The sequence below is a fragment of the Pristis pectinata genome, chromosome 7 (genome assembly GCF_009764475.1).
Source record: "Pristis pectinata isolate sPriPec2 chromosome 7, sPriPec2.1.pri, whole genome shotgun sequence".
Lineage (NCBI taxonomy): Eukaryota > Metazoa > Chordata > Chondrichthyes > Rhinopristiformes > Pristidae > Pristis > Pristis pectinata.
The window spans coordinates 43,280,951-43,294,680 of NC_067411.1; the positions used below are offsets into that span (position 1 = coordinate 43,280,951).

A 13,730-nucleotide genomic window follows, 5' to 3' on the forward strand; every position below is an offset into this window, starting at 1 on the left:
CGGGGGGTGGGTAGAGAAGGTGGCACGTTGGATAATCTGCTGGAAGTCTGTTCACAATTATTCATTGAGTTTGTGCTGTCATTAAACTCTTGGTCTTTCATATTGTGGGACCCGTTATCGCCACTCGACAATCTCCTCTTCTCATTGAGGTGCTAACTCATGCTGTTAAGTGGTTCCCTGACCTTTCCACCAGGACCTCTCTCAACCAGCTGAAATCTGCACCTAGGCTTGTTGGGACCCCCTTAGATGAAAGCAAATTGCATACCAGTTCAGAGACTGCAAACGTTCATCCATATGGTGTGGGCTTCACTCTTTATCCCCGAGGTGGATACAAAAACACCTGGAACAGCTGGTCATTAATCAGGGGTCTTCTGTCCCTCATCCAGGACACTGACTCTTGGCTTGGTGGTGGGTAGCCAAAGGTGATTGACTATGCACCAGGCCTCTCACCACCACCACCATGCAACAACCCTTCCCCATCCCCAACATAAACAAGGCAAGAAAACGTAAAGAATATTCTTGTGTATCTCTGTGACTGTTCTCACAGGCATGGGACCCTGGTAATTAATGTTGGATTCCAGGAAACTCCAGGGCAATCCTGGAGGACCAGCAAGCCCAGGTGGCAATGCAAAGTTGGGGAAATATCCAATTCGTAAAATATCAGGAAGATGTTTGATCTTTGCAAACAGGGGTCACCTGATGACCTGTAACATCTGTATCCGTGAGATAGATTCTCACTTCGGTAACTTATCAGAAATTGTGCCTGACAGTCTCAGCAAGGATGTTATAGATCAGGCATAGATAAGGTGGACGGTAACAGCCTTATCCCCAGGGTAGGGGAGTCCAAAACTAGGGGGCATAGATTTAGGGTGAGAGGGGAAGGATTTAAAAGGGACCTGAGGGGCAACTTTTTCACGCAGAGGGTGGTGAGTATATGGAACTGCCAGAGGAAGTGGTTGAGGCAGGTACAATAGTATCATTTAAGAAGCACTTGGATAGGTACATTGGAGGGGTGGGGCTCAGAGGGATTGGGCCAAACACAGGAAATTGGGACTAGCTGGGTGGGCACCTTGGTCATCATGGACTCGTGGGGACAAAGGGTCTGTATCCATGCTGTATTGCTCTATGAAACACCAAGAGAGATCCTAGTGTTAGTAACACTCAACATAGAAATTACAGCACAGACATAAAGCATTTGGTACAACAGCAGCAAGGCTATGTTTATGCTCCACATAAGATCCCTCCAACACCTCCTCTAGTTCCAGACTCTGCTCCCTTCTCTCCTCTCTAATTTTCCTTTAGTGCATCTGTGCTATTAGCCTCCGCTACTCCTAACATTAGTGAGTTCCACACCATGCTCCAGAATTATTTATGCGTTTATTAGCAACCACCTAACTTTTAGCATTGAACTTCATCCCCTCAAGTGGAAGCACCTTCTCCACATGCTACCAGTCCCCTGCATTGTTTCAAGGACCTCCACCTCTTTTGTATACAATGCTGAGGGTATGGAGCCTAGCCGTCCAATGGCAGTGGGATTCAGGGCAAGTATCAGCACTTTTGGTACTGAATGGAGCCCACAAGCGTTTTATCTTTCATTATGGTTAGGAGAAACACAAGTGCTTACATTGGGCTCGTCCCGCCTCTCTCGCCGCTTAACCTTCTGTACTTCATAGTCTTCCAGTAACGTCTCCATCAGGCCTCTGGAACGAGACTGTCCTGAAGATTCCTGCTCCACAGGTGCGGACTCAGACCGTGGAGAGGGCACTGGGCTTTCTGTCACTGGTGACACTGCACTGGATTTCTCAATTTTTCCTGCAGAGAGAAAGGAGGAATAGCATCAGGAATTCTTCAAAAGATTCATTAATGTACACTAAGTGATGGGTGGCTGGAGGCCTTCTTAAAAAAAAACAAGAGAAGGACATTGAAATCTGATAGCTGTGAGCACACCAGCTTTTAGAATTCACTCCTAACCACCTTGGGTATAATACTTATTGTCCTCAGAACAAAAATCATTTAGATATGGAAGATGACATTTCCAACACTACATTACATTGAAACAAAATGTGCTTGAGGTGCAGGTCCCCACCAACTTCTCACAGCTACCATTGGGCAGGAGGTACAGAAGCCTGAAGTCCCACACCATAGGTTCAAGAACAGCTACTTCCCTTCAACGATTTGGTTGTTGAACCAACTGACACAACCCTAACCACTACTGTGACCACTTTGCACAAAAATTGCTTTGTTTTGTTCTGATTGTGTTCTTTCTGGTAAAAATTGTGTATAATTTATATTTAATGTATGTTTTTCTTGTGGATGCTGCTTATCTGATGCTATGTGCCTGTGATGCTGCTGCAAGTAAGTTTTTCATTGCACCTGTGCATACACGTACTCATGCATATGACAATAAACTCAATTTTGACAGTATTGGGAACATGAGATATTTTGAATCTACAGAGCAATTTCAAGTTGTCAGGTTGGGTCTATTGTTATATGCACAAGTATGGTGAGGTACAGGTACAAAAAAAACTTGCTTGCAGCACTATCACAAGTACGTGGGTTCAAACAAGACACAGAACATAAATTATACAAGACGGTGAAGAGAAAAAAAAGACTGCGAAACAAGACCTGGGTGCAAAAAATCCACAGAGACATCCACAATAGTGCAAGAGGTGGTCTGTTTGCTGTACATGAGTAAATTCAGCATTCCCATAATTTCAAGCAAGTACCATAGTAACAAGGAGCACAGATCAGAGTTGGAAACAATGTTCCATAGCCCTAGTTCTGCCCCTCCTTCACACAAAGCAAATTTGCCCATTGGGATGTGGGAAGACAGAAATTAATTTCCAGAGTTAAGTTCGTCTATCACTGACTGATATACGTTCACCATTTTTTTTAGAAACACAATTTTAATTATAGAGGAATACAATACCAATTGTGGATCAGTTACTGTTGAAGTGTAGTCACTGTTGGGATGCAGGTTTTGTGTTGTGGATGTGTAATCTAATGTAAAAACAGCAAGGTGGAGTGTATAAAGTGATGAGGATTGTCATGGTTCATAAGATTGTGGTTAATAATACAAGAAGGTCACTCAATAGTACGCTATATGCTGGGAAAAAATGAGTAGGTGCTGATTGGAAGTGTATAGTCAAAGAGCTGCAAAGGGTCATGTGGTGGTTGTAAATCTCCATTGTACCTTTAATTCTTAAAGGGAAGGTCACATTTTTCATTTTTATCCCCCCCACAAAGATGAAATTAGGAAGGACATTTTCATCCGAACAGCAAGCTATGTGCATGGCAAGTTCCCACAATGCTCCGTGTGATAATGACCAATTACCAATCTGAGACACGAGCCCAAGTCTAAGTTGACTCTTCCATTGCAGTACTGCCACCTTTAGGATGAGATGCACAAATCAGCAGCCTTGTTTCCTACGTTACAACAGTGACAACGTTTTATTGACTGTAAGATGTGTTATGATATCCTAAGGTGTGAAAGGAGCTACAGAAATGCAAGCCTTCCTTTTCAATGAATTCCTTACTATCAATTAATCAGTCTTTGCCTGCCTCTTTATCCCAGATAATTCAATAAAAATGTTCAAAGAAAATAAAAATTTAAGAAAGATGCCTTCTGATTTTTTTTTCTTCAATGTCAATCGCAGTTGTGTCCTGAGTTAATCTTTAATTCCAGGAGTGGAATGGACTGTGCTGAGTCCACACTTTGGCTGGTACTCTTCTGCATAGTGACGGCTACTGACTAAATCCAATCTACTGCATACTTTTCAACACATGTTAATGGTCTTTTCTTGTCTGATGTTAAGACTAACCAAACTAAGGAGAGCCTATTCTGCAATTTACATTTTCTTCATGGCAAAATACTTTGTAGGGGCACTGTCCTTTATCAGAATCTCATCAAAATTGAAACCCAAGTCTAGGGCCAGAAAACCAACAACACACATATTCCCATTCCCTCCCTTTCAGCATTCTGAAGGGATTGCACCTTTCGTAATGCTCTGATCTGCACTACTGTCTCCACCAATCATCCCCCAGCTTATGCCACTTTCCCACAACAGCAGAAGCAACACCTATCTTTTCACCTCTTCCCTTCCATCATCCAGGGACCCAAAAAGGCTTTCCAGGTGAAGCAGCAATTCATTTACACTTCTTCCAGTCCAGTGCACTGCATTTGGTGTTCACAACGTGGCTCTTTCTCCACATTGGAGAAACAACACGGGTGACTTTGGGGAGCAGCTGTGTTCAGTTGCCTGCAACTTTTATTCAACATCCCACACCCACTCTGACCTATCGGGCTGTGACCTCCTGTACTGTTACAATGAGGCCCAACACAAGCTTGAGGAAAAACACCTCATCTTCCACCTGGGCACGTTGCAGTTTCCAGACTTAATATCGGATTCTCTAACTTCAGGTAGTGCACTCTTCTTTCAGTCTGTATCAGAACTGGCCACTACCCGCCTGTCATTCTTCTTCTTTTCTACTTCTGACTTGCTGGGCATGTCCTACAGCCCTGGTACTAGCAACACATTCCACAGATAGACGTGTAAGTTGATTCTAACTGATCTTCTAACTGCTACGTTAACATATTTGGTCTCACCCTAGCTGAGGTATTCCCTATGTTCTACCCATCTGTTGTGAAACAGGTTCGAGGTCTCGAAGGGCAAGGACTCTGAACACAGTCTTAGAGATAAATGATTTATTTACAAAGACAAACGCGGGCAAAAGACAACGGGAATAACACACACACACACACACAATGAACTGGGTACATACAATCAAGGAAAAACAATACGACACCTGCCACCCCTTGACTCAGTGCAGGCACGGCTCTTTGCTACCAGGGATACTAACTAATTTCTCTTAAACAGTGCACAGCTTACCAACAAAGCATCCCTCAGAGACAAAAGAGACCTAGCTATGCACATGTGGCACTCTTTATAGTGCTGCAGGGCTGGGGGGTCCAGCCCAGGTAATTCAAAAAGGCCAATGGCCCGAGGCCATGTACAAAGGTGCTTAGAGGGGCCAATGGTCAGGTGTGCACTGATGAGTGGGGTGGAGCCAAACCTTGATTGACAGTGGTGTGTCTTCCGACCAGGTAGGGCAGTGTTGTCACATGACAGCCACGACCCTCCACAATACAATCCACCCCTCGGAAGTCACACCACTCATCAATCATTACATGGAAATAACTATTTCTAAGCCTAAAACTATATGTCAGTATTGTAGTATGAAAGCACATGGCTGTCACGTGACAGTGACCCCTCTGGTCGGATGACAGCATTGCTCATTGGGTCGGAAGTCACACCATTGTCAAGCGAGGTTTGGCTCCACCCCAGCCATGAGGTGTGGGCATAGGGATTGGCCTGGGAGAGCACCTTTGTTCCTGAACCTGCCTGACCATTGGCCTTGGCAGGCACCTTTGTCCTTGACCTCCAAGCCATTGTCCTGTCTAAATTATCTGGCTGGGCCTTCCAGCACTATAAAGAGTGTTGCACTTCCCTGGTGTCCCTCTTTCGACTGCCCCAGGAATAGTGAGACAACACTGCAGAGACCACTGGTAAGAGTCTGCACTACCATGTGGTTTGGGAGTGTCGGTCAGAATCCAGGGAGTGTTAGGGCCAATGCTTGTTTGAGTCAAGATATTCAGGCATTGAAGTGTTTATCACTCGATAAGCTGTACCTTGTTTATTGTGTGTTTGTGTGTGTGAATGTGTGTGTATCTCACCCTCATTGCGAGTCCCCCTCACGTTCGCAGTCTCCTGCGTGTGTGTGTGCGAGTGCGCATCTGTTCCCATTCATTCTGTCCCTGCGCTTGCCTTTGTTAATAAACCATTTTTAAATTACAAAGACTGTGTCCAGAGTTCCTTTACCTTTAAGATTCCAAAAGAACCGTTTCACACAAGTATACAGTACTAGTGAAGGGCAGACATGCTCTTAATAACATGGCAAGCACAGCATAATATACAGATAGCAATGACAATGAGAATGAGAGCAGTTGCCCACCATCCCCCCCAGAGACCCAAACGGCCACCAGTTTCCCCACGAGGTGTCGTGCTGGAGGAGCTGGTCCCTCGCTTTTTGAATTTTGGCCACCAAGTCCCAAATGTGAGCAGTCAAGTGAGTGATGTTGCTGGACTCATCAGAGATAAAGGTGCAGCACTCCTTACCAATCACTGCACAGGTATCACCATCCGCAGCGAGTAGGTAATCCAGGGCCATTTGATTCTGCAGGGCGACCATCCTGATGGCCGTCAGTTCAGCTGCCGTCCGCGTCAGGGCGTCCTCGGTATGTTGCAGTGCCACTGCCATTTCGTCGGCCAGTGTCTCGAGCACGCTGGCCATATGGATGACCTCAGGGGACAGTCGGGCTGTGCCATACGTGGGAAAGGCCATCATCCAGAACCTCTCTGCCTCCGTGATGGCCCTCTTGTCCCAATGGCCACTGTATGCTGGGTGTCCCCAAGGTCATCTAGGGCGTGGATATAGGGTACCACAAATACTGGAAAGCAGCAGCCGTACCAGCTCATGGGGAGCCACAGGTAGGCACGGTAGCTGCAAATCCAGTGGGTCCCGTTCAAAATCCGGGCAGTCCCCAGCTTAGCGGCACCATCGGCAGTGGTCACTGAGGCACCTGGATACCAGTTTCGCTCGCAGTTGCTGTGGCCAACTGAAAGGGTGGAACTGTGCTCATTCGGGAGCCTGCACCAGCATTCCTTAGGCTTGCTCACCGGCTGTGGAACAACCCTGAGAGTCGGGACTTGGGTGGAGGTCAAATTGTAGGGAGGGAAATACCAGCTCCTGAAACACCCACCCCATCGGGGATCACTGGAAGAGACGTTATGTAGTGGTGAGGGGAGTCGTGGGGGACTGCCATTCAGCCCTCCCCAAACAGATATGCCAAACCCCACAGGCGCGAAAAGTCTATGTAAAGAGTTCATTTGAAAGTCATCCAGCAGGATCGGTGCGAGTGGCAGAGCTTCACTGGCGTGTGCTGGGGTTCAGACGCAAATCCAGCAGTCTGATTTATTAGTGGTGCTGGCAAATTCATAAACAACTCTGCGCCTCGGATCTTCTGCTAGAGGCTCCATTCGGCGACTGTCTCACTGGCCGAGACCTGCAATTCAAAAGGGACACCTGCCTGGCAGGGAGCAAGTGGCAGTGTTTGTTCAGCAGCTTGCTTTGCTGCTTCAAAATATGGCTTCCTTACGGGCAATTAAGCTGTGGCAGATAGTGGAGCTATGAATATCTAAATCCACGACTGCAAGCCAAGGCTTGTCCGGGCGCCCCGCAATGTCCTCCACTAGGGTGACTATGTCGGGCATGGCAGCAGTGGGCGGGGGCAGACTTGTTGAGGTGTCTGCAGTCCACTGTCATGCGCCACGTTGCATTCTTTTTGCAGACGGGACTATTGAAGGGAGGGGCTGAGGGTCTAATGACACCGTCCCGCAGTAGGGCTTGGACGGCCTCAGTGATATCTCAGTGTCCCCCCAGCACTCTGTACTGTTGGCTACATACGACCTTGGAGGGAGGGGGGAACAAGAACTGGTTCCTGTTTGGCTGCCCCAACCACGACTGTAGCCCGCGTGACCCTGAACGTAAACTTGCCCCAGTTAGTATGAAGGGACTGTCCCTTTAAGACATTGATCCCTAGGATGCACTCAGGCGAGTCTGCTATCAACACTGTTACGGGTCGAGGAGATTGGTTCCCAATGGCCATGCGGATTGTGACTTCCCTCGCAGGTAAAAGGGAACCCCCTAACCCCTCTATTTGCATCTGTGTCTCTTTCCACCCGGTGGGGTCGCCCAGGATAATGGTGTGTTGGGCACCCATGTCAATGAGTGCCATCCACCTCTGTATGTTCCCCCTTCCCCAACGTACAGCGACGGGTATATGTGGCCTCAGGTCTCCCGGGCAGGAGAGGGCGATGCGCCGGGACCCCTGGCCTTCATCCTGTGGGCGGGGGGATGGGGGTCTGCCACCCCATGGGTGAAGGTTTCTGCTGGCAGAGATGGGCCATTTCCTGTCTCAGCAGGTCCCGGAGTTCAGCCTTGAGGGCAGGAGAGACTGTTTCGAGTGGGGGAGGGGCAGAGGTAGTGTCGGCGGTGACAGCCCGCGTGGTCCAAAGGTTGGGGATGCCCCCTGTGTCGGGCTTAATTCCAGGGTGGTTGTGGGTTTTCCCCTGGCTAGATGTCCCCCTGCAACGCTCTTTCCAGAGCACGTAAGTGGCGGAGGTCGGGATCCCATCTGTGCTGGCACGGTCCACCCCTGTGCACAGCAGGTCCAAGAATAGCCATTTGCGCGTAAAACAAGGGGTTGTGCTTCCAGCCCTTGTCTTTGCCCTACGGACCGTGGTGGGCAGCTCCCACTGCAAGTACTCTCGCCCTTCTAGGAGGGTGATGGCATTATGCACGGTCTTCCCATTAGCCAGTCCCATGAGGGACAGGACCACTGGCCTCAAATTGGGGCGCGCGGTGGTGACCAGGTATCCTGTTAGCACGCTGGTCACCCTGGTATTTTCTAAAGAGTTGCGATCATGGGCTCCCTCATAAATGCTGGTCACCAGTGCCCACTCCCTAATGATCCTGGTGCGCTCACTGACCGTATTCCATTGCGGTCACCCATATAAATCCCACTCGAAGGGTAGGGTACCGGACTCTCACGGCGGTCACTACCCGATCCCACAGGGTAGTGTCATCCCTGATCCCCCCCTGTGGCGCCCGTAGGGCATTGTTAACACTCTGCTGGTCAGATAGGCTCCCTAGGGCGCTCGTTTCCTGGTGAGAGAGTCTCACGTTAGGGGCCCCCTCATCCCATAGTTGGAGCAGCCACGTGGCTAGGTGCTCGCCTGGCTGCTGGCGGTACTGATCCGCTAGCTGGGTCAGCTCCTTGGCTGAGAAATCCCGGGTCTCCGTAGTCTTGGAGGGACCACGAACACTTCCCCCTGCGTGGGCCTCATCCTGACTCCCCTCCCCTCTGTGGCGGACCGGGGACTGCTTGGTGACGGGTCGAGCATGCAAGGGTTCGGGTGGGTAAGGGGAAGGGTGGGTGTAATGGGACCCAGGCTCCTTGGGCACCCCCTCCTCGTCAGTATCCATCCATAAATCCCCATCCACCAGCCATGCATCAAGCTTGTCGCCGCACCGGACCAGGGCTCAAATTTTGAGCGGTTCCGGATGCCAGCCAGACTGGCGGGCTGCCTGCGCCTGCTGCATTTGGATCAGCCTGCAGGCGACCTCAGTACCTCTGGCCTCGAGGTTGTTGGCTTGGGTCTGGGGAGGCTGGACTGCCTCCTGCAGTGTACAGAACATCCCTCCCTGTGTCTGTGTTCAGCCAAGACCTTCGAGACCCTGCTTGCAGCGCCATATGTTGTGAAACAGGTTCAAGGTCTCGAAGGGCAAGGACTCTGAACAGTCTTAGAGATAAATGATTTATTTACAAAGAGAAACACGGGGAAAAGGCAATGGGAATAACACACACACACACACACACACACACACACACACACACACACACAATGAACTGGGTACATACAATCAAGGAAAAGCAATACGACACCTGCCACCCCTTGACTCAGTGCAGGCACGGCTCTATGCTACCAGGGATACTAACTAATTTCTCTTAAACAGTGCACAGCTTACCAACAAGGCATCCCTCGGAGACAAAAGAGACCTAGCCACGCACATGTGGCACTCTTTATAGTGCTGCAGGGCTGGGGGGTCCAGCCCAGGTAATTCAAAAAGGCCAATGGCCCGAAGCCATGTACAATGGTGCTTAAAGGGGCCAATGGTCAGGTGTGCACTGATGGGTGGGGTGGAGCCAAACCTTGATTGACAGTGGTGTGTCTTCCGACCAGGTAGGGGTAGAGTTGTCACATGACAGCCACGACCCTCCACAATACACCATACCTTCTCTGCTACTGAAAACTAACTTGTTTTCTCTTTTCCACTTCTCTAACACTGTTTCTCTTTTCACAGATGTTGTTAGATTTGCTGCGTGTTTCCAGCATTTTCTATTTTTAATTCTAGACTCAGGGCTGACTAAGTAATTAAGCGTTTTTGGATCTCTCTCTTAATAAAACATTTATGCCTATATTCAACTCCAAGGATCTGGCCATTTAAGAAAGAACGATTAATTGTCAAGAATTTACTTAGCAATTCCAAGCTTCAATGTAGAGTTCTGATGAATGCCCATTGACCTGATGCACTAACCCGGTTTCTCTCTTCACAGATGCTGTCCAACCTCACAGGTACTTCCATTTAGTGATATGTGAGAATGACTTTCGTGTATTTCTTCCACCCCATGGCCTCAACTTTCACCATCTCTATATACTCGTCCTGTCCAATATCCCTACAAGATACCTGTGTTCCTCCAATTCTGGACTCTTGCCCTTTCCCAGAGTTTACTCTCTCCATCATAGGTCAGGTAAAGGCCCCAGCTTCTGAAATTCCCTCCATAAACTCTAAGCCTCTCCTTCCTCCTTTAAGATCCTCCATTACAACCACCTCTTTGACCTGCACTTAAAAAATCTCTTTTTGTAGCTCAGCATCAAATTTTGCCTGCTATGAAAAATCTTGGGGCATTTTGCTTCTTTGTATAAATAATTGTTGTTTACAAGCAATGACATTATTGTACATTGAATATATAGAATTAAGGAAGAAAGGATAGCATTAGTGTAAATGGGTGGTTGATGATTGGCACAGAATCAATGGGTTTTAGGGCCTGTTTGTGCGCTGTATTGTGCGCTATGACTATTGTTTAGTATTTCAGTTTGGAGTAGCAAAAGTTGGAGGCTGATTGGTTGGGACTTTGATATTGTCAGGGTTTCAGGGCTTGAAGTTACTTACAATCAGTAGCTTTTCACTCCTGCCACCAGATGGCAGTAAAAAGTCAGGATTAATCCCACTGAGGTCTGGAGAATGCCAGAGTCTACATCTTCCATCTTTCTTCCCAGTGTTAAAACAGTGCAACATACATCACAGTGCTACTGAATGTGAGCATCTCACCATTTGAGGTGAGGAAATTTTTGTCGCGGTACTGAAGAGATTTTCATCTTTTTACCTAATGATTTTTGGATTTTTTCTTTGCATTTTATGTCTTAAATAGATCATGATGCCACAGTTGTTCACAATACAATGTTAAGCCATGCAACATGGGAATTGGCTGCACAATCCACAACAGGTTCATGAAGGTCAGCACTGATAGGTAAAAAGGAGCGATTTTGACAGCACATTTACGCACTTACTCGAGTGCCACCATGTAGATAAAGTCATTTGGCATGTGTAGCACCATGTTAGGCAGGTGTCAGGCCTGGCTCCATCAGTAGAACTCCCGCCTCCAACTCAGAAGGTCATGGATTCTGGCCCGAGTTTGTAATCAAGTCCGCCACCTCTGTGAATGAGGGGACTTCCAGCAGGTAAAGTCTGAAATCTGGCAGGACTATACAAGTGGAATTAAGAGCAACAAACAATCTGCTGGAAGAACTCAGTGAGTCAAGCAGCACCCAGAGTTCTTCCAGCAGATTGTTGCTCCAGATTCCAGCATCTGCAGTCTCCTGTGTCTCCAAGTAGAATTAAACCCTGATGCTTCTAGCTTCCTGTGTGAGGGGTTACATAGAACAGTACAGCAGAATACAGGCCCTTCGGCCCACTATGTTGTGCCGACCTTTAAACCTTGCTTACGATTATCTAACCCCTTCCTCCCACATATCCCTCTATTTTAAATTCTTCCATATGCTTATTTAGTAATCTCTTGAATTGGTTAGGTTAAAATGTCTACGTTCTTCCCAGCTGCATTGAGCTAAGTCCTCATGTGAAAAAAGGGAGAGAGCTTGGAATTATATGGAGCACTTCCCAACCCCAAGCAAGTCCAAAAGTGCTTCACACCAAATCACATCCGCCAATTGCACACAGCAAGCTCCCATAAAGAACAGGGTGATAGAGCAGGAAGTTATCAATGTTTAGTGATGTTTGCTCAGGGGTTGGTCTCACGACAATGGGAAGAACTATCTCTATTCTTTGAAAATGTGCAGCAAAACCAAACCTAGGGGGTAAAGTCTCATCTAAAAGACAACACCTGCAACTATGCAGTGCTCCCTCAGTATTGCCCTGAAGTGACAGCCTGGGCTTGATGCTCAAGAGTGGGGCTTGAACCCATAACCTTCTGACTCAGAGGCAGGAGCACCAAAACCAAGCCACAGTTGACAGAATCCCACTTGAGGTGCAACATAAGGCTGACACATCCAACTCAACTTACAATAGAAGCTCCCTGCGAGACCATCACTTTACTTGATCAAGTGAAAGTCCACGCAGCCCAAGTTGAGGTCCGTTATATTATGCAGTCCGAGAACATTTCTTTACTCATTTCTCTCTGTCCTCGAGTCCTCCTCCTAACAAATTTGAAGGGAGAATCTCATTCCACAAGTTTGCGACCTCCTGATATTTCATTTCCTGTGTGGGGTGGGGGTGTGTGCAAGAGGAACGCTGACATTTTAACAGAGAAAGGACACTTGCGCCTGGTGACCTCATCCTGGCACAGCATTCAACATCCCCAGGAACAGGGCTGTGCAGTTGCCAAGAAGCAGAAGGATAATGTCACAGCTAACACCCAGGCTCTGTCTGACAAAGGGTGAGCCAGCCAACGGGAAGGCAGCCAAGTTGGAAGTTGTATCCAGAGTGACCATGGCTGCCTTTTCTGATCTTAGAGAGGCTGAAGCACAATCGCACTAGAACAGCATTCAGGCCGGAGGGGTTAAACTACAGTTTGCACACCCTATTTTGGGGTGATCTAATTGATCTGATATCTGGGATGCAGGGGCCAAAGTCGAGAGCGTGGAGGCAGAACCTTGAACTTAAAACCCAGGAAACTCTCCTACACACAAAGGTTAGTGGGAGTTGGGAACTCCCCCTCAATTCAGAGGTGGGAGAATCTCAAAGCTGCTGAACTCCGACGCCCTCTGGTGAAACCCTTAGTGTAGAAAGAGGTCATTCAGCCCACCAAGCCTGTGCTGGCTCAGTGGTGCCTAGTCCCCCAGTCCCTTTTTGTCTGTCGCCCTGTCAGTTCCACCAAGTCTATTACGTGTCTGACCCTCCTGAAAATACTCTTTGTAGGATCAGGTACCCGTACCCACACAGGTTGAGGTGTCCAGATGCTGAAAGACTTCCTCTCCTCTCCAGACCTGCAGCTCAGTCTATGAGTCCGGGGCACTGACCCACTCACTGGGGACCCTGAGGGAAAGGCTGGGGTTCAGGCTGGATGGTCCATGGTTACAGCAGTGACCCTGGCCGGTGCCCAGCCCTGCGATCTTGGTCAACACATTTCCCTGGTTAAATTCATCAATCTTCTCCGAAAGGGCCAGGCTGAGGGAATGAACTAATGATTAAAGACGGACAACACGGATGTGGGCCAGCTGGGGAAGACCAAGACTAGAAACCACATTATCAGATGGTCGCTAATACGTCTGCTGAGGAACTTAGGAAACCATTCTCTGGACATGGATTGGAGAGAGGATGGAGCCTTGCTCCCCACGCACAGTGGCAGATATACAGCTGAAGTGAAGCTAGATAAATGCAGGAGAAGGAAACAGAAGGACCTGCAGATGGGAGAAGGTGAGGGGAGGAGGTTTATTAAAGACTGACATAGTCCATTTGGGCTGAATGGTCTGCTGCTGTACCGTGACTCTCCTGCACAGCAAGAAGCCACACAACACATCTACCTTCTAGGT

The 13,730-nt window shown here is 48.2% G+C and overlaps 1 protein-coding gene across 1 annotated transcript in view; it reads right to left on the minus strand.

The window, feature by feature from the left end:
- LOC127572564 (A-kinase anchor protein 2) overlaps positions 1–13,730 on the minus strand; it is a 30,617-nt gene that overhangs the window by 15,736 nt on the left and 1,151 nt on the right. Inside the window, exon 3 of the mRNA XM_052019958.1 lies at positions 1,625–1,812. Within this exon, the coding sequence (XP_051875918.1) occupies positions 1,625–1,812 (188 nt within the window). The remainder of the gene's footprint in view (positions 1–1,624; positions 1,813–13,730) is intronic.